General features: G+C 42.4%; 2 protein-coding genes across 4 annotated transcripts in view; both read right to left on the reverse strand.

Moving 5' to 3' along the window:
* stim2b (stromal interaction molecule 2b) overlaps positions 1-2866 on the reverse strand; it is a 32472-nt gene extending 29606 nt beyond the window's left edge. Inside the window, exon 1 of one of the 2 annotated variants that reach the window (XM_084002798.1) lies at positions 1783-2866. In XM_084002798.1, coding sequence (XP_083858924.1) covers positions 1783-1915 — 133 coding nt within the window. In that variant the 5' untranslated portion in view covers positions 1916-2866. The remainder of the gene's footprint in view (positions 1-1782) is intronic. The other variant, XM_084002797.1, reaches the window with a different exon arrangement.
* A 2007-nt stretch (positions 2867-4873) lies between these two features.
* On the reverse strand, positions 4874-19146 carry tbc1d19 (TBC1 domain family, member 19). 2 transcript variants are annotated; one of them, XM_084003142.1, is made up of 21 exons: positions 18963-19146; positions 18718-18790; positions 18550-18595; positions 17504-17579; positions 17235-17309; positions 16777-16840; positions 15702-15748; positions 15500-15610; positions 15304-15376; positions 14456-14494; positions 11994-12106; positions 10721-10795; positions 10495-10557; positions 8638-8722; positions 8104-8148; positions 7973-8005; positions 7752-7861; positions 7548-7639; positions 7060-7175; positions 6835-6905; positions 4874-5853 (listed from the first exon to the last, which is right to left on the reverse strand). In XM_084003142.1, the coding sequence occupies exons 1-21, from the start codon at positions 19056-19058 to the stop codon at positions 5779-5781; spliced, it is 1578 nt and encodes a 525-aa protein (XP_083859268.1). In that variant the 5' UTR covers positions 19059-19146; the 3' UTR covers positions 4874-5778. The 2 variants fall into 2 exon arrangements, with proteins under 2 accessions (XP_083859268.1, XP_083859267.1); XM_084003141.1 differs by having other exon boundaries at positions 7752-8005.
* Positions 19147-19502: the final 356 nt, after the last annotated feature.

Raw genomic sequence — 19502 nt, forward strand, 5'->3', positions numbered from 1 at the left:
CTGTATTATATCACCACTATCCCCGCATCCACTGCACTTCATTGTTCCCCGGGGAGACGCCGTCCCACGGCCCCATTTCAACGCCATCCAGCCCGTTGTTGTGTTTAAAGGGCAAGTGTGCCTTCTCCCTTATTCATCAATACATTGTATACCCCTGGTTTATTTTCAGGAGCCGCTCCACACTTGGAAACAGGCCGTCGTGAATGCCTAACAGCTGTCTGGGACGAGGTTTATTCATTTCTCAGCAGACTGACGGGTAGATGTGTTGGATGAACAGAAATAAATCGTGGGATTTAGCTTGCAATGCTAATGTTTGCATCGGTGATGGCTTGTGCTTTTGACGACCTGCTTTCAGTCGTCTTTGGTGGCCTTCATCCACGGCTTGAGTTTGTTCTGTTGCCACGGTTGTTGTCACGTGACCCGAGCATGTCATTTACAATCACATGACGACAGTGTGTTGCACACAGAGGGGAGATCCTGGCCGAGGGCGGTGAACTGTGTCATCTCCACGACAACATTGTTTCAGCCTCTAATGGGGATCACAACATGCATGGGGCGACTTTCCAGAAAGTAGAGCACCTTTTGTTTTTTTAATAGGGTTTTTGAAATTAATGTACTTGCTTTCTTGCCAAGAGTTAAATCAGAATTTTGACACCACTCTCATATGTACCTGCGGTCGGTTAGCTTATAGCTTAGCATAAAGACTGGAAACAGGGGAAACGGCAAACCTGTCTTTGCGCTCAATGCATATAGCATATAATATATAACGCATTATAGCTTGTATGTTGAAATCGTACTAAAGTGGAAGTGTATGAGATTAATTTCCCAGACTGTCAAGCTGCTCCTCTAAATCCCCCTTTGTGTCTACATTAACTGTCCTAAAACAAGCACAAAGGCGTAACACACAACCGCAATCAAATCTCTGCAGGTTCTCAAAAGGAGTTTAGAATTAATGTCATTTTGGAAATGTAACTCCAGTCTCATATCCATCAATTATTACAGATACCTTATAATGCCAGACTACTGTTTGACCTTAGTTCAATGACACGGTCTAGGTGAGAAGGACTCAGGGGGGATGAAACAAGTGGTACAAGGGAACTGAAAGCCAAAATAATTTAGAAAATGAAAAGGAAGCCATCCACATGTGCAATATATCAGCATGGTGTTATAGACATATCCCTGACAGCCCATTCATATCTCTTCCAATGCTGCAAACCAGCCACTAGTGCGTATCTGTATGGTCGCGTGTTCAATAATCAAACATTTAAAACAAGGAAAGGCCTTTATTTACAGTTAAATAATAGGTTATGGCAACCACACGGTTGTTAAAACAAATCAATATTTGCTGGTGAAAGCAGATTAAGATAGATGGAAATCCATCCGTCACCTGTGGCCTTCTGGGAATGATCAGCAGAGCACATGCTAATGTAAACACAGCATTTCCCTGCATTGGAAGCCACCTGCCATCTTGTTGCATAAATTGCAGGTTAAGCTGCTGCGTGTGTGTGTGTGTTATCACTTATGGATGGAGATTTACCCTTCGTGACACATGAAGGGCACCATTACAGTAAATGCCCCCCCAGTGAGGAGACGCATCCTGCATTCCTGTCATGTCACGCGTTGCTCGGCAGAAAGGGGGGAAGGGGGGGTAGCGAGCCGACATACATTGAATGCATCACTTTGCATTAAACCCCTGCGCAGGACATTCCCCGGGAAAGCCGCTGGGAGGAAGAGGAAGAGGGGGAAAAAAGGGGGGGAGGACACGATCCGGACTGCGCTTACCTGTGGCGGCGACGTTTGCAGCATCCGACGGGTGGCCGGGTAGACCATTCGAGTAAGTGCACTCCAAGCCCAGTACCGCATAGATGACGAGTCCACGTAGCAATACATTCAAGACCGTGTGGATGTAACTCATGGTGGAGAGGAAAAAATGTGTTTTTTTTTAAATGAGGCGAAAAAAAAAGAGAATTCGTTGGATTTGGGGTAGGGATGACCGGGGAAATCCCGAAAAAAAACAGCCAATAAATAAATAATTTAAAAAAATAGTCCTTTTTTTTTAGCAGAAGAAATGTGTGGTGTCACCTGGAAAATGCAGCAACTTAAAGAAAAAAAATCCCCCGCAGCAGAGTTTGCAAACCTAGCGATTAACAACACCGTAAAAAAAAATATAAAAACCTACAAAAATGATAGTTCATCGTGGGTCAACGACGAGCCAGACTACTTTAAAAATAAGACCCCCTTCGCACAAAAAACCCCACTAATAGCCTCTAATGGGTTTAGTGGCTGTTTCAGAGGGGTGACTGCTGCGAGCTACGACAAACCAGCCCCCCATATCTAATTCCATCCATTTAAAATATAGATATTAGCGAACACGCACGCAGGAAAAGACCATGTAGTGAACGCAGACAGTAAAATGAGCAAAGCACATGCAGCCGGTCTGAAGGAATCCCCTGTCCAAAACAACAAAAAACAGCCTTTCGTCTCCTCCTACCGCGGATATATATCCGTGAGCTCGAGATATTATAAAGTGCTGTGTTAAATCCTGACGTAGGCCCGTGTAGTTGGAAGAAAACAGTCCCTGTACTTCCACGTACAGTACACAAACACCGGGGACGGCTTCGGCATATTGAACTCGCAGCGTCTCATAGGTCCGCCTCTTCACGCGAAAGTAGCAAATCCCATCGCATCAAAAAAAAAAAAAAAAAAGAATACGCGTTTGCCTTCTTCCTCCTCCGTCTCTCCCTTTAATCCTTCCACGACCTATATCGCTCGCGCACGACATCCGCTCTGCTCCCCCCGAGTGAAGTTTTTTAAGTCAGCTTTTTTTTCGCGGCTCGGTGCGATACGGTATCCTCCCGTCACATCAGCTGCTCGCCGGCCGACGCGGGCGAGGAGGAGGGAGGAGGGGGAGGCGAGCTGGGCGGAAGTCGGTATGCAAACTGCTTTGACATCATGAGAGAGAGAGGGGGGGAGACGGGGCTTTTAATGTGGACACAACTTCTTGCCGCGTGCCAGGGCATGAGCGGAGGGATTTGTTTTGTTTAGAGAAATGCAGCGCCGGCGTCGCGTCCACGCCGCCCCCGGCTTCCACGCAGTGAGACCGGGCCGAGCTTCAGAGGGGACCCCCTGAACCACGTCCAGACCGGAGGAACCCTCCTCACTAACTTCAGGCCTGGGGTTTTTTGGGGGGGGGGTTTCATGTCATGGTGACGCGGCAGACGATACCCGCTTCATTGTTCTGTCACTTCCCCACTCGCAGCCGGGCAAGTTTTCCTCCCGTCCGAGCGCTCTCATTGGCTGGAGTGTCCCAACATGGCAGAACATGATTGGTTGGCGTAGACGGCACGTTTTTTTTTTGTCATTTTTGAAGATGCTCGGCGCGGGAAATAAAGGATAATACCGGTGTTTTTACGTTGTAGTCCTCTGTCTCACTCACTTGACATATTCAATGTATCCATGTATAATATAAAACATTTAAATAATATATATGCAGAAATATATATATATATATATATATATATTTATTATTCACCACTATTAACACCACTTCCAAGCTATAATTAACTTAATACTACCAAATGCACTGATGGAGCATGAAAACAATCTAAAGAAAGCATACATACATCCATCTTTACTTTTATGGCTTTAATGAGAAAGCGGCTGCTTTTAATATAGGTTTGTGTAATTTAGGTGCATTTTGAAGAATCGTTTTTTTTTTTAAATGAGCTATGTAAATAAAAGAAAAGGCCTCAAGTGGCAAATGAAAAAAAGGATTGGGAACAGCAGTTTGACTAAAAAGTACTCATTCCAAAGTCAATAATGAACTTCCATGTTTCCATGCAAAGTCGCATACAGTAGCAACCATGTTTTTCATTAAACAGAGTGGGCAGCAGCGTTGAGTAAAGCAGCATCTATTGAGATGGACCAGGAAAGAATCAGGCTACATTGCTTACATTTGAGACCTTATTACAGAGTCCAGCCTCTGGTGACATTACATACAGCTTAATGCATGCATGGGTGTCCTGGTCTGGGATTCCTCCTCACTAAAAATGACATGCTCCAACATTCTGAGTTTTACTAATATACTTTTTCTTTGCATCTACTGAGAGTTGGTGTTCAGTCCAGTCAGCCTACTCTATGTTGTTGAAACATGCTATATGCAGTTTTAGCTTGTGCTTTATGTTGTTCCATAGGATTTTATTTTTATATTTTCCTGATAACATTTTTTTTGATCAGATAACTATTCATTGGTATGTCATTGTAATCCGTATAAATCCTTAGTCAGCTCACTGCACAAAATACAGCTTTTTAAAGAGACATCTTTTCAACCTCATAGCTTTGATGGACAGATGTCAGATCTCCCTGCAATGCAACCCATCCGCCACCAGGAGGGACCTCTGTACGAGTGAACTACGCAGCAGGTACTAGTTGTCTCAGGAGGAACAGACTTCTGCAGGCCGAAAGGAGGTGCGTGATAAAAGGCTCGGCCGTGGGCGTCTTGGTAAACAGGTGGGAGACATAGCAGGGAGAGAGGGAGAGACGAAAGAGAAGAACAGCATAATTCGATACGAGCCCGCAGAGGAGGGAGCAGGGAGGAAGGCAGCCAACAGCGAGGGAGGAATAGAGCAGATGCTACACGTAGGAGGAGAGCGGTGGAGGGCCTGAAGGTCAACTCCCTCATTGCCTCTACCTGTCACTTACCTCTTCAGCCTTCTCTAGAAATACCTATGATGAGCTTCTAAAACACAGTGTGCCCTTCACACAAACGCAGACGAAGGAGCAAGAAAGATAAAGCAGCAAAGTATGGAAGCAAGCTGCCAAACATATCAAGCTATAATACTTTAAAGGTTTTATTCAATAACAAAGAGGAAGGGATTCAACAACAAAAAATGTGTGTTATTTGACGTCAAAATGAACTTGGATGAAAGACATTGGCATTGACTGACTTAGAATATTGTTAATTATATAGAAAATTAATTTTATTGCATTAAATTAAATTAATAGGTGACAAACACTGTGTGTTTTATACAAAAAGGGTGAAGATATTCAGGAATTAAAATCATAATTTAAAATACATTCATAATGAAATAAAAATAAATATTGGCACTACAGTTTCTAAATGCCCCTTCAGCAGTAATATGTTACTTCTTCATAAATACGATAAATGATGTGTATACATAGCAGCCTCTAATCATACAAGTTACATATTAATCCAGTTTGTGTCTTTTTGACTACTCAACACGCTGGTGCACGCTAATGCTTCGCCTCATTCATCAGCAACAGCATTATCTAATAGTGTTATAACAAGCAGAGTAAATTGCAACAGCTAAATGGATTCATTAGCCAAGCTTGAAGATGTTGCTGTTGTTCTCTTTTGCACGCTGCTATCGCTAAACAATTACCGCTTCATGCAACCCGTCTCCCACTGAGCTCCTCAGCTGATCCAAGCACTGCTGCGCGTATCGTCTTTCCTGCAGAGCATATGGCTTAAGGTGGTTAGCTTAACCTTACTCGTTTGTCGGCTATACTTACATACTGTAATAACACGATAGCGGGTATTCACTATTTATGGTGCATCCATGCTAAGGAGGGGTTTGGCTCTGCTTGAATTAGTGCAAGATGTGCAAGATATCCCACACTCAAGCCCGGCGTTTCTTGATGGATGATTTATCGCGTCGCCAACACTGTGTTTGGTGTGGTTATGGCATAGCAAAGTGTCTTTATTCTCCAACTGGTACGTGCGTCCCCGCAACTCATATCCTGCCGTGTCAGTGCTCCTCAGATGGCGGTGGCAAATAGAAAGATCTGGATGAGCGGCATGACCTTCAGAGTTGAAAGGTCAGCGAGGACAGCCTGCAGCATGTATGCCAAACAAAACAACAAATAAGATTTGTGGTAGAAATTCCCACTCCTCCTCATCAAAATACTGTAGCCTACTAATTCCTCAGCCTTTTCAAGAGACATATTTCTAGTAAAAAAAGAAAGACATGCATAATGATGATGCAGGATCCTTGGGATCGGGAAGCGACAATCCTCGCTTAAGAGTACACCGCTCCCCACCCCTGTCCTTTTGGGATTGGTGGGAGATTAAATTTAGGGACCCTATCATGTTTAGAGAGAGGGTTTAATATTTCAACGCTGGGCCTGAGGTTCTAAATATAAGATAAGGAGCAGTATGTTATGATATCTCTGTCTCTGCTGGGGCAGGTGGTAAATGAGCAAGCAAATAGTTCCAGCCAGCATCTTAGAGCAGCACATCGCCCCATGCGTCATATTGTAGTTTAAACCCCTCACCCTCAGGGGAAGGTGGGGATGGGTTGAGCAGGTAAGGCAAGTCGTCGTATGGTTTACTCTTGGTTTCAGACATATGATAGCGGGGCCACAGTATGGGAGCAGGCGTGGTATAGAGTGCAGGCATGCAGAAGAATAACATGACTGGTTACTAGAATGATGAAACACAAGTAGCCGTGCTGAAGCTAATAGAGGGTGCACTCATTTAGGTGTGTTAGTTTAGTTGTGTGTATTCAGAATTAAAAGTTGTTAACACAGTTCTGTTCGTCCAATAGTCTGTGAGAATTAAAAAGTTGGATCATTTTAGTGGAAGTGGTGTTGGAAAAATGGAGGCAAAGGACTTGGGGGAGTGTCAGGTGTCCTAGGAGACTTCTTAAGTGTCCAGCCTGCTTTTTTCCCCAGACGTGTGCATGCAGAAGACTTGGTTACTGGTACTGGCTTGTCATTAACAGTTATTTACAGCCTCACTGGAGAATGTGGGGGACAGGGAGAGGACTGGGGTGTCAAACACACACACGTGGGTCTGATGTGAAACGGACGTACCTCAGCTGAGGCCAGCGACGTCACTTCCATCAGGTTCTCAGCGCGGAAGGCAAACACGGCGGCTGCTAGGACTGGAGGAGTTTTGTGTGAAGGGGGGGAGTGAAGTGAAGAGAGAAGAGGGGGAAAACAAGAGGAGTTTTAAGAGGAGGGGTTAAGACAGCGAAACACAAGACAAGCAATAAAGATTATAACAGTATCCGTGAGTCTGTGGTGCGAGATCCTTACCTGCAACCACCTCCAGTGAATCGTACCCCAGGATCCGGTCCCAGAGCAGCAGCAGCTGGTCAGTCGACAGATAGCCAGAAAAGGCCCGCACCATCCACTTAAAGGCTATACGCAACCTAGGCACAAAACCATCACATCGTAAGGCTCTATGAAGGTTAAATGTGTTTTTATAGGGAAACTGCGAGTACAGTAATTCACCACAAGATGGCAGCAGTTCATAAGAGAAATAAGATCTGTGTTTGCAGGGTGAATGTGACTGCCACCAGCAGCTTAATACAGACATATCATTTTGTTTTCACAACCTGGGGAGAAAAAGACAGAAATAGTGTATCATAAATGTAAACAATACACCTTTTATGGCTAACTTGTGCTGCTGTGTAAGGACCAATGTAAACATATGATGTCTAAGGACCTGACAAGGTAGAAACGCTGCTATAAATGCAAATCTACTGAATGTCTTTTAATGTATGTGTGCATGTGCCACTCACGGCTGAGCCTCAATCTGGCGAAGGTGGTAGAAGAGCTGAGGCAGGTGGGTCTGGAGCAACCGCTCAAACTGCAGGCACAAAGACACAATCCCCTGCAGGAGCACATGTGCACAAGCTCAGCACGTCGTACAGCGATTGCACACAGAACATTTTTGATCTCCACATTTGGCAGTAGTCGCTTGAAAAGTAAATCGATGGGTTTACCGAGGGAGAGGAGGAGATGGAGTGCAATCTGAAGAAGTAGCGGATGTACATTTCCCTGAATACACTGTACAGCTTGGAAGGCTCGTTGTACAAGAAGCACAGAGGAGCCACTGCGGGGCAACACAAACATGCATGAGACACAAACGCAAACACACCCTGGTATGTCTTGCTCTTGCAGTATTCCTCCTGTTTAGTGAGAACAGAACCAAAAATATACTCACCATACATTGAAAACCCATGAAAAGGGATTACACCTGCAGTTAATACACATACACAATTCTTAAACATTTTAACCACAATCCATATGAAGATATGTGAATATCAGAATATGTAAGTATGTCTGCAGGCTCACCGTTGGGAGGATAAACAACAGCACACTCCTCATCCCCTCCCTTTCCTGTTGGACAGACACAGATCGATCATTTACATTTACATTTACATTTACATTTAGGTCATTTAGCAGACGCTTTTGTCCAAAGCGACTTACAATAAGTACATTTGTCAAAGAAGGAAACAAAGAAACCACGACGTATCATTGCCGATGCAGTAAGAGCTAAAAATAGAACAAGTGCTAGGTCCTCATCTGAGTAAAGTAGTACTTCAAGAGTAACAGTGCTACGATCCGAGTTTTTTTTTTTTTTTTTTTTTTTTTTTTTTTTTTTGCGGGGGGGGGGGGGGGTCGAGGGAGGGTGTTAGTGGGTCATGCTATGTAGAGTCGAGGTGAAGATCAATAACAAAGACCTAAATCACAGTGTCGCGGTTTCCTAATCACTACCACCGACATAGAGACACCTTGCGTTGGCTCATCTGAGTGGAGTGGTACTCCTGTGAGTTCATGTGATGATGCGGTGTGTGTCTGTCCTTGGTTAAGGCCGCATGATCTCACCCTGGATGAAAGATCTGGGCGGAGTGGCGCTGTTGTATTTGAAGTGCTCCAAGACGGCGGTGTCTCGAGAGAAACACAGCAACACCTGGGAACATACCGGCCTGGGATTAAACATGCTCACACCCACACGAGGCGTAGATTAGATGCACAATGTGTAATATCATCCATGCCTGACGACGCGGGATAAAGGAGACGGTAGTTAATGCAGTTTTTTAATCGGGAGTCGGTGATGACCTTGAGAAGTCTTGCTTTTAATTCTATTAAAAGGAGCGCAACGGCAGAGCTTTCCATAAGCACCGGCTGCTGCCAACTACTCATTTAAATACAGTCGGCTAGGTTACTAATCATTTGTTGATTCGAGGAAAAGTAGTTTGGATTAACACATTTGTATTCACTGTGTACGAGGTGCGACCACTGGCCTCCATTTCAAAACAATAAAAGCGTGATGCATGAAGCATGAGCATCAGCCCCGCCGCCACACGCCCTATAAGAACGTGTGTTTACGCACTCAGCTGAGAGGTACAGCTGAGCATCATCATCTACTGTTTGACAAATATTAGCAAACGTTATTGGTGACAAAACACACTAACAACTGGATTTCACTGGGGGACATCCTCATCAGACCAGCTGCTTGGAAAAACAACAGGGGCTGCAACTGGTCGATTGCTCTCTAAAAAGATCAATCAGAAATAGGCATGGTTTTAAATATTTAAAGCTATTTAATTGTCCTTTACAATAATTCACTGCATGTTTACAATCAGGTAAGTAAACTCATGATATATGTAACAATAAGATGAGTGTATAAGATGGAATAGTGTGTGACATTGCTTGTCTCATGGCCCAGGACCCCCTCTTAGCTGGCTGGTGGAGACATATTCCTCCTATTTGCATGTTGAAAGGTATTCATTTTGAATGAACTATAAGTAAAGACACCATAAAGAGACACAATGTGACTTTTAGTCAAACATTTCTGGGAAATTGCCCTTCAGAACTTCCAATCAATTCCTCTTGTATAACCTGTTTGAATCCCACCACGAGGGGATTCTTTCACTGCCTAGTGAGTTTACCATCAGTCAATATTGACAGTAATACCAGAGCTTTGTTTTTGCTACACCTGTATACTCATCGGTCAGCCACAGAGTAGTATGACATGTTAACAGCTGCCGAATAAGCCCGTTGCTTGGTATATGGTCAAGTTTGTCAAAGGCAAAGTAAGCAATCACTACCAGAGCAGATAATAATAACAGGTTGAATGTTTGTCTGCATGAAGACGTTACTGTGGCTAAAGAGGAACGCTGTCGAACAATACTTCATGGGTGATGCTTAAGCTCTTATCTGGAAAGAGGAAGTTTGCATTTGAATAGCCAGTGATTCCACCGGGCGTTTTAGTCTTAACCTGATATGTTGAGTGATTAAGATAATATGCAGTGACATGACAGCTTCTTAATGCAAATGTGACATAAAAGAATAAAAGCTTTATAACTGTAATCGAACAAAAATCCACAGTCAAACTTCTTCACCACCGTCTCTAAATTAAAAATAATTACAAATTAAATGCTGTCCCTATTTTGCATATCCTATAACGTGATTTCCACTGATTCAAAATACAAGAATTTGTTGCCAATTTCACAAAATAGTTGCCAATGGCAACCTGACAACTGTTCCTGTTTAAGTCCAGCATAAAAAAATGTATATTATTTATGTATTTGTGTTTTTATCTGTGCTCTCCACTGGTTTGGAGTCAAATGGGAAATGCTGCTTATTTTATTATGGATATTTAATGTTATATAAAACACTTAATTGAAAGTTCTCAAAAGCAAGAGTACTGGTTTATTAAATAATGAGAGATGAGCCTACCTGATAGAGGAAATCTTCAAACACAAAGTAGTAGTCGTCATTACTGGCGGTGAGCTTCACATCCTGGTGAGAGCAGGGCATTTTATTTATTATTATTTTATCTCAAATGTCAAAGGAGAATGTACAGGAAATGTTACAGCTTAAAGCTAATTTTGCTATTATTAGAAAAGACAGAAAACAGATGTACAGTAAATATATCATTTCCAGGCAAAAAAAAAAAGGCTACCTTAAAGATGAGGTTGTCCACCAGCAGGTCATGCTGTATGACTCCAGCCATTAGCTGCTCATAATGCATCACATCCTGAAACAGTAGAGAGACAACTTGTTTAACGTGTGTAATAACTCACATAAATATCATATCCATATCTTAAATCAAGTCTTAAATCAAAGTGTTTGTTTACAAAGTCGGTGTTCCTACAAAGTACAGTTCCAGCTCTCGGATAAACACCGTATGCAAAAGGTCACCTCTTCACGGCTAAAATGAAGCGTACGTGTTGTCACGGCGATGACAGGAGGTTTAAACCAAGCTTAAAGGATGGATGTCGTGTTTTAACGTGTTTAAACTCTAACGTGTCTCCGGTTCGGGACAGTTCAGACCATCACGGCGGATGTGAGGAGAATAGAAACAGAGATATTTTGTGTCATTTTGACAGCTGAGGTAGAACACTGAAATCACTGTGGTAACATGGACAGCATCAGTGTTAAGACTTGACACTGATTATATACCTTGGAAATGAGGGTCACAGTAGTTCACTATGTGTAAGGAATTAATTACACCTACCTGAACCTATGAACAGACCTCACATTCTTTTGATGTTAGTAATAGTCAGTAAAACTTTTATATAGATGCAGTTTACACAAAAAAAACGTGAGACAATGCATACCGTCGTCAGCCGACTATGACTGCTTAATGTGTTTGCCCTTGTGTCGTCCACAGCCACGCTAACACTCTCCAGACCTCTCAGGTCCTGTGACCTCAGAAATCAATCTTCCCATCACAAGCATTGTTTTATCAACTTGGCCTCAACAGGACACTCCGGCGTTTACGCAGCATTTCACCACAGAGGCCAGGCGGCTGCTTTGTTTGGGCTAACCGTGCTAAATTGCCAGCATTTGATTATCTTAGCATTTGTACACACAGGACACGCCACGGCTAAGATAAACAAGACGGGGAGCTCATACACAGATTATGTTGCAGGTCAGTGTCCGTGTTGTTTTTTTTTTTTAAACGCCACGCCGTAAATCCCAGAATACAAACTCAACAGACCAATGGGAATTGTCTGTTAAAACAAATATACAAAAGGGCCAAAAAAAAGATCTGAGCATTAACTGTCAAAACTTCACCTTGTTGTAAGCACGCAGTTTGGGAATCACTGCAGCTGTGTGTGCACGGCTGCTTTATAACAAACACTGACAGCTGACGGCCGGCGCCAGAGTGCAACTCGGCTGTGTGTGTGTGTGTGTGTGTGTGTGTGTGTGTGTGTGTGTGTGTGTAGTACCTGTGGCTGGTTAGTAGAGTTAAGGATGAGGGCCCACAGGTCTGCCCGGAGCCCGGTGGAACAGCCCTGCCTACTGTACTGCTGCGCTGCTGCACTGTCCCGCTCCACAACCACTAGACCAAAAAGAGACATGAAATAAATTGAATTTAACAATATATGCAACAGAGCTCCATCGTAGACAGAAGTATAGTTCAGGAATAATCAACAGGAAATTGAGTATCGTGGAGCATTTACACAATGAGAAAGACTGCCTGTATTTGTGTGCCTTAGAATTATGGCAACAATGAGCAACCATTGAATGTATATCATTTCAAAAATATATGAACAAAAAGGAAAAAAAGGTAATTTTAACATTTTCTTTGACCCAAAAACCGAGGAGCATACCGAACCATTGGTTTTATAGTATCCCACACCCACCAAGCGCCTCTCACCCTGTAGGTGAGCCCAACTACATCTACAGTATACAACACTGTGCAATATCACTTCAATGTCAAATGTTTCAAAATTGTATCACTTAATAATAACAATAATAATAGCATTACTTTTAAGTTGACAAGTAGAGTATTTCCTCTTATGAACAATCAAAAACAAATAATATAGAAAGACTATATTGAAAATACAGGCCTCAATGTAGAAAGTCAATGCAACAAAAGTGAATACAGCTGTGATCACTGACACACAGAACTAAGCCTATTTGCATGAACATGGTTATACAATGACCTGTGAATACCAACTTTCTCAATATTGGATGTATGAGCTGTGTCTGTCTGCAGGTCTGCATCAAGACTCTACATGGAAAAGAATTGCCAGCGGAATTGAAACATCTGATTGTGCGACTTCACAAAGATGGAAGACGACACAGGAAGATCAGTGACCAAAGATGAGCTCCAGCATGTTTGGTAGTGTGATGATGTGGGGCTGCATGAGTGCAAAAGGTGTTGGGGAGATGACATCTATAGATGGCACAATGAATACATGTGGATATGCCAAAATAATGCCTCCCAGTCTCCAGAAGCTCAGCAGAAGAGGAATATTCCAGCACGATGACAATCCAAAGTCATTGCCAAAATCATGATGAGTTTCTAAAGAAGGAAACAGTGAAAACTTTGATCTGGCAAGTATGTCGCCCGACTTAAACCCATGAACAGAACACCTTTGTGCTTGAAGAGAAAGGTAGAGCAACACAACGCCTCCAGGAAAGAGCAGCTGAAAGAAAATGAAGAATGGCAACATTCTCCAGAACGAACTTTCCAGACGACGTGTCTGGATGTCTGAACTCTTCTTAGGCTGATACGTATAGGGTAAGTGATGAGATTACGTATTTAATATATTAAATAAAATAACATAAAATCAATTAAACTTAATTCAATACATTTGACCTACAAACCATGAATGCACCAACAAGAATTCATAGAAAGCCTCATGATTTGCTGGCAAAATGACATAATATGTACAAACAGCAGCTGGGAAAATGAACACCTGCACATCTGGAATGACCGCACAACAACAACGCTTAAACCGCTTGTTTTCTTCAAGAAGACATGGAGAGGATGACCTCCAGTAGCACAGAAATAAAACATCTTTTAACAGGGGAATTGATGCATCCAACCATCAAGATAAGTTATGAAAACTACTACAAATGTCATGACACTGATTCATCTAAAAGAGTGGGCAAGCAGCGGCTTCACATGTTTGGGTTTCATGGGCTAGAAACAGACAGACAGGTTCACAATTTCATTCTATCCCTCTGAACTTGTGTAAACATTGGAAGAAAAAAAATCATAACACAGACATTCCCATAATGGTGATTATTACACAACTTTCCAGGCACGTGCTGGAAACGAGCTCTCACACATCTCCATTCTGCCCTAAATCTCTGTTGTGACAGTAGCAAAAAACACACAGCCCTCGACTCAAGGTGCTTGCCAGTCATAACATAAACGAACACACTCCTCGGCTCTTAAATTTCCTATTAGAGTGCACTTAACACTTGGCCTGGAAGACAACTTGTAGGTTGGAAGCCAACGCACAGCCAACCTAGGGTGAAATAGTGGACCGGCCTTATAGCCTTAATAGAGCTTGTATTTTTAAGACTCTTGTTGATTGATGTCTGATTGGTTCTCTGTCGACCAACTGCAGGGCACATTTTTGCTGTTTTACTCTTTTAAAGTGATTCAGAGTGGATATAATTAGATTTTTTTCATGCCGACATCCAGAAATAAGACTCTGTCATGTAAAAATAAATCTAGATCAGTAATGGTACAAATATAAAACGCAAAAACAACAATGAGACTCCTCCTGTGGACGTTTCTGGTGCCATGTCGGGTGTTTGGACCCCGGCATACGTACTTGCAGGGTATATTTATGCAGTTAAATACCTCGACTAAAGAATTAGAATAACAGAAAAACATTCACAGCAATAAATTCAGACGCAATTTATATACAATAACCAAACCACTGACCTTTTTTCCCGATTTCAACATACTCGTTTTCAAACAAGTCTGCACAGGAATAAAGAAAGACAGAACAAATCAGATTAATAATCACTTTGTTAGTGGCTCAGTTTTTCAAACTAATGCTATCTCTTTGATTTACAAACACAGAGCCGATTCTATTTCAAGTCTAAACACCCGGCTGTAACAATGTCAATATCTGGACTTAACAGAGATATTGTTTGAGAAAACCCAGACAGCCATGTGGCACAGGAGAGGCCCGAGTGCTATACACACCATTAAACCCCAGTGTTCATGAGGTAAACACATTTATTTGGGTTATTTCTGATTAATCACAGCCAGAACGAAAATGTGTTTACGTCCGATATTAAAAACGTCTCTTTATTACCGATCATATATTATATATAATTATATATTGGATAGGATAATAAGTCTTTTACAAAGGTTACATGCTATAAAAAGCCATTTAAGCAGTGCCCAATGACCAAACCAGTATCAGAACTGGAAATGATTCAGCTATGATACAATGTTCTGCGTGTCATGGTGACAGGGTGCAGAAACTATTAAGCTAGCCGACTCATTAAAGGAACAGTTTTACATTTTGGGAACGGCAATTTGCTCTCCTGCTTAGATTTGAATAAGAACATCAATACACCTCTCATGTCTGTCGACAGGTTAACACTTGTTGTTTTCTTTTGTATGGATCAAACTAACAAGAAACAATGTGCTAACTGAGGTTCAGAGGGACTGGTAGGTTAACTTTATTGCCTTTGGACGGAGCCAGTCTAGAGAAAACAACTATTCCTTTAACTATGATGGTGCACGAATTAGTGTATTTGCACACTTTTTGTGAATACCTGGATGGATGTGTGCATGGTCATCGATCCCCAACTGCCCGGTGGTCAGGTTCAGCTCCGAGTAGGCCTGTCTCTGACAGTTTAACACAAAAAAAACCCATCACAAACAGATTTCAAATCCACTGTGCATTTCCTGGAGCAGCCTAATAGGATATGCCATTATATGGAGGAGGTCACTAATGGACTCAACACCTACCAGCTGTGGGATGTCTCTGACATTGAGGGGAACCTGGATGAGGCCCCAGTGGCTCCTGACGCTCACGTCCTCGCTGCTATCATGGTTCGGATTACGGAGGCTTATTAATACCTGTGTTGAAAGCAATGAAGCATATAGGATTTTTCTTCTTTCACTCAAATAAACTACACTGAATCCTCTGAGCTACAAGTAATGTTCTTACCTCCAGAAAGTCTTTAGGTGCATACACAGGCCGGAAGCAAGCTAAATCTGTAGAAACACAAAGTACGTATTCGCTATCAACAATATATAAGTTGATAGAACACTCATGTGTAAGATGATACGTGTACACTATGTTAAATATGCCTTTCCAGAACAGGTTTAGCAGCTGTAAAATCCAGACTACACAGATGAATCCACCCGTGACGTCCATATAATCAACTTGAACTTGAATATACTTCAAAACGCATGGTGTGACACTTCAGTTCAATTTGGCAGCTTCTACAAAAAGGTCAAAAGAAGAGCACAGGGGAGCCGAGGGCCCATCCAGCCGGCTGTAAGTGGGACTTCCATGTGCCGTCTTCGTCGCGGGGGCAGTAAATTAAAGTGCCGTGTCATCTGCAGAACGAGGGCACATTAAGGCTTTGGATGGAAGGAGGGGTGCTGCTCGTTATCACGGCTCCGTCGGAGGAGTCTGGACAGCTTCTATATTCACAGTACAAAATGTTTATAGCCAGAGGAAGGCACATCCTAAATGTTATTATATGGCAGCGGGCTGCGATAGCATTGTTAGGACACAAGGTTACCGTGTTCTTTGTAAAAGTACTGGCTTGGAGCGCAAGTGGTTGGTTCATTGAGAGGTTTTTATAGGGAGGTATGAGAAGTGTCTTCTAAATGCTAATAAATAATAATTACTTGAGCTAAAGCTACAACAATCAAAGTCTCCAGTGGAGCCACTTGGTGTCCAGTAATTAGCGATTCCAGACAAAAAGGCTTCGCTTTCCTTTGAAGCCTGAAATAAGCAAGAAACTATCTGTGAAGAAAGAACACCAGAATGGACATCTGGAAACCACATTATATACTTTTCAGATGTTTCAGATTCTAGCCCAGTCCCTTTGAAATATCTTTACTGGATAAATACTGGTGAAAAGGCAAACATGGAAGTGTTTGATCTGGTTCAGCTGATGCAAAAAAAACACCAGCGTCTGACTGATGCACGAGCAAACAGATGCATCAACACTAATCTCTCAGAAATGGCAGACTGCTCGGGGCCAAACCCATGGTTAATGTCTCGAGACCTGGTTCATCTGTGCCCATCTCGTTCCATTTGTTGGTGAGCTCCGTCTGCTCCGCTGCGGGCCTCTGCGGGTGGGTGGAAAGAGAAGACTTCAACAAACAAACGCCATACGGACAAAACCAAGCTTGAAGATGTTACTTCTGGAAATATGGTCATAAATGCTATCACTTGAACACAGAACAACAACAAATATTATAACTGATTACCAAACTCAATGTTTCCAAACAGCACTGCCTGCTTATTATACAGCAGTAAAAGCATTGATAACTTTCCTGAACAGGGCTTAACCTGCTGTTAACTATTGTGAAACGTAACCACAGTTAAGTCATAATTGAGAGTTCAGGTAGATTGTGGGTAAAAAAGTTTTTCACAATGCAAAAATGAAGGCCTTTGCTAAAGAACCTGAAATAAGATCTGTTGTTATGCTATACTGGCTGTGTTTGACAATAGTTTAGCTACCATGCGAGCCAGAGGCACTCCAAGCTCCGTACTCATGCTGTTCAGGCTTTTGAGGACACGCTTCTCCCAGCTGGCCTGTATAAGAGAGCAAACACACCCAGAAACATTTGGCCTCAGATGCCATGTTACAAATACCTAGGTGATAGAAACAGGGCTCATGTCCTTGAAATCAGCAGGCGAAAAAAAAAAAAAAAAAAAAAAAGGCATCAGTCAGAGAGGCAGAAGGAGAACAAGCGCGGAGTGACGGAGACAAGAGGAGACAGACTGACCTGTGCCTTGCGCATGTAGGCCAGCGGCTCTTTGAGATGCTCTGGAGGGACTGCAGGGTTGCTCGGGGGCAGCTGGCTTGAATAAGCAAAACACAAGAGCAGGGGAGCTTACAGTATAATAGATGATGGGTTGATCAAGTATATAGATAAAAATGCCACTATGTGTGTGTTTTGTTAAAGAATTGAAGCCACTGTGAACACAAACGACAAATATTTTAGAAAGAGCTGCGTAAAAAGGTCCTTGACAGAAGTAAGCTGTCATATAAAAGGCAGATAACATTTTGAGATTTTTTTCCTAAAAACACGCAGTCAGTCACCATTAGAGTCCAGCACATTAAGCTCAGATGAGTCAGAGCGCATCTCCACCAGATGCAACTAACGTCCCATGTCTTTTCCCCCCACAGAGCACGCTCAGGGCATATTGAATGACTCAAGGTCTCAGTGCATTAAACAACATTCAACCTAATCTAAACACCTATAAGAGCACATAGGGCTGACTAATGGCCAAAAGAAGGGGGCATTAGTCAAAGTTATATGTCATCCTGTAAAAGCAAAGCATTAAGTGTCCTATGTTTCAGTCTGAGCTCCTCAAGAGAGCGAGGAGGGGATGTTACCGTCAAAGGTAAGAGAGCACCATTGAGGAACCCTTTTCAAAGCTGTTTATTGAAGAGATTTCCAGCTATTTAGCCATTTGCTTCAAATAAAGATTAATAACTAATCTGACATAAATCTGGAGTAATTAGCAGTGTATAACAATGTATTCATAGCCCAAATATCAGTACTTTTGTGCGCATATGAAGGCAATAATACTAGACGAGACATGGTGTGACTGTCAGTAAGACGCTGCACTGCCACAGGGCCAGATAACAACGTGAGGTACAAATATTTGTACAGAAATTGCTTGGGAACTTTTCATCCAAATGCTCAATACCCAAATTCAACGCTCTGTACACAAAGCGCACATTTACTCAGTGAGTGATGTTTTCATAAGCTTTATGTTTTTACATGCAGGTGCTTCACACAAAAAATTAAAAACTGACACTTACACATGTAGTTCTCTGTACACTGCATTCTGTAGCTGTCTTTCCCAGCCTGAAAAAAATACATTGAATTATTACCACACAGAATGTAGGAAAAAATAAAAGGTTAGATTTTTATTACAACAGGCTCGGCGGAAGGATATGTGGTACAGAAGATGACAGTAATGTGCCCACCTGATGTTTTGAGAAAACTGCGCACGTCCTCTTTCAGGGACTCCAATTTGATCTCAGGTTGATGTAAACACTCCTACAACATTTTGTAAAAGAATAAAAGAAAAGTAAATGTGTTAGAAGTGATACAACTTGTACGTCGTGTTGTTAAGATTACTACACGCAGAAATGCAAGTGTTCACGACACTCCTCCCGAGGTTGACGGCACCCTGCTCTTTAGCCGCATGCTAGCTAGCTAGCTTACTCACTTTGGCTTGTCTCTCTAGCTGAGAGTGTAAATGGCTTCCTTTCAGCCGCCGGACGATCTGAGCGATGGTCAAAGATAACTCGGAGCCCTCGTCCATCCTCCCTATCAGAGTTTTACGTCGGAAACAGCGCGGTTCGGTGTGTCGTACTCAACAAGCATCCGGAGAAACAGCAGCTGCCCCCCCGCAGAGGTTACTTAGCAACTGAGGACAGGACGGTCAATACGCGTGCAGGGGAAACAAGAGCCAGACACTTTGGTTCCGAGATACATATCTCCGTTCCGACGGTAAAATACACACATTTCACATGTTATCAAGAAGTACTCAGATATTTAACTCAAATAAACAAGTAAATCCTGAATTCAAAATCTTACACAAAAAGATAAAATTATTATTCAATAAATACTAATAGTACCAAAATAAAAGTAGGACCTACTCATTATATCTTTCCAATAATAATCAATTAGAATGCATTTAATATTCATATTTTCAATGCAGTTGTCAGCTGCCTTAACAATGCCTTTTTTTCCTACCAAAAAGATT

This window comes from Eutrigla gurnardus (assembly GCF_963514095.1).
Source record: "Eutrigla gurnardus genome assembly, chromosome: 23".
NCBI classification, from domain to species: Eukaryota; Metazoa; Chordata; class Actinopteri; order Perciformes; family Triglidae; genus Eutrigla; species Eutrigla gurnardus.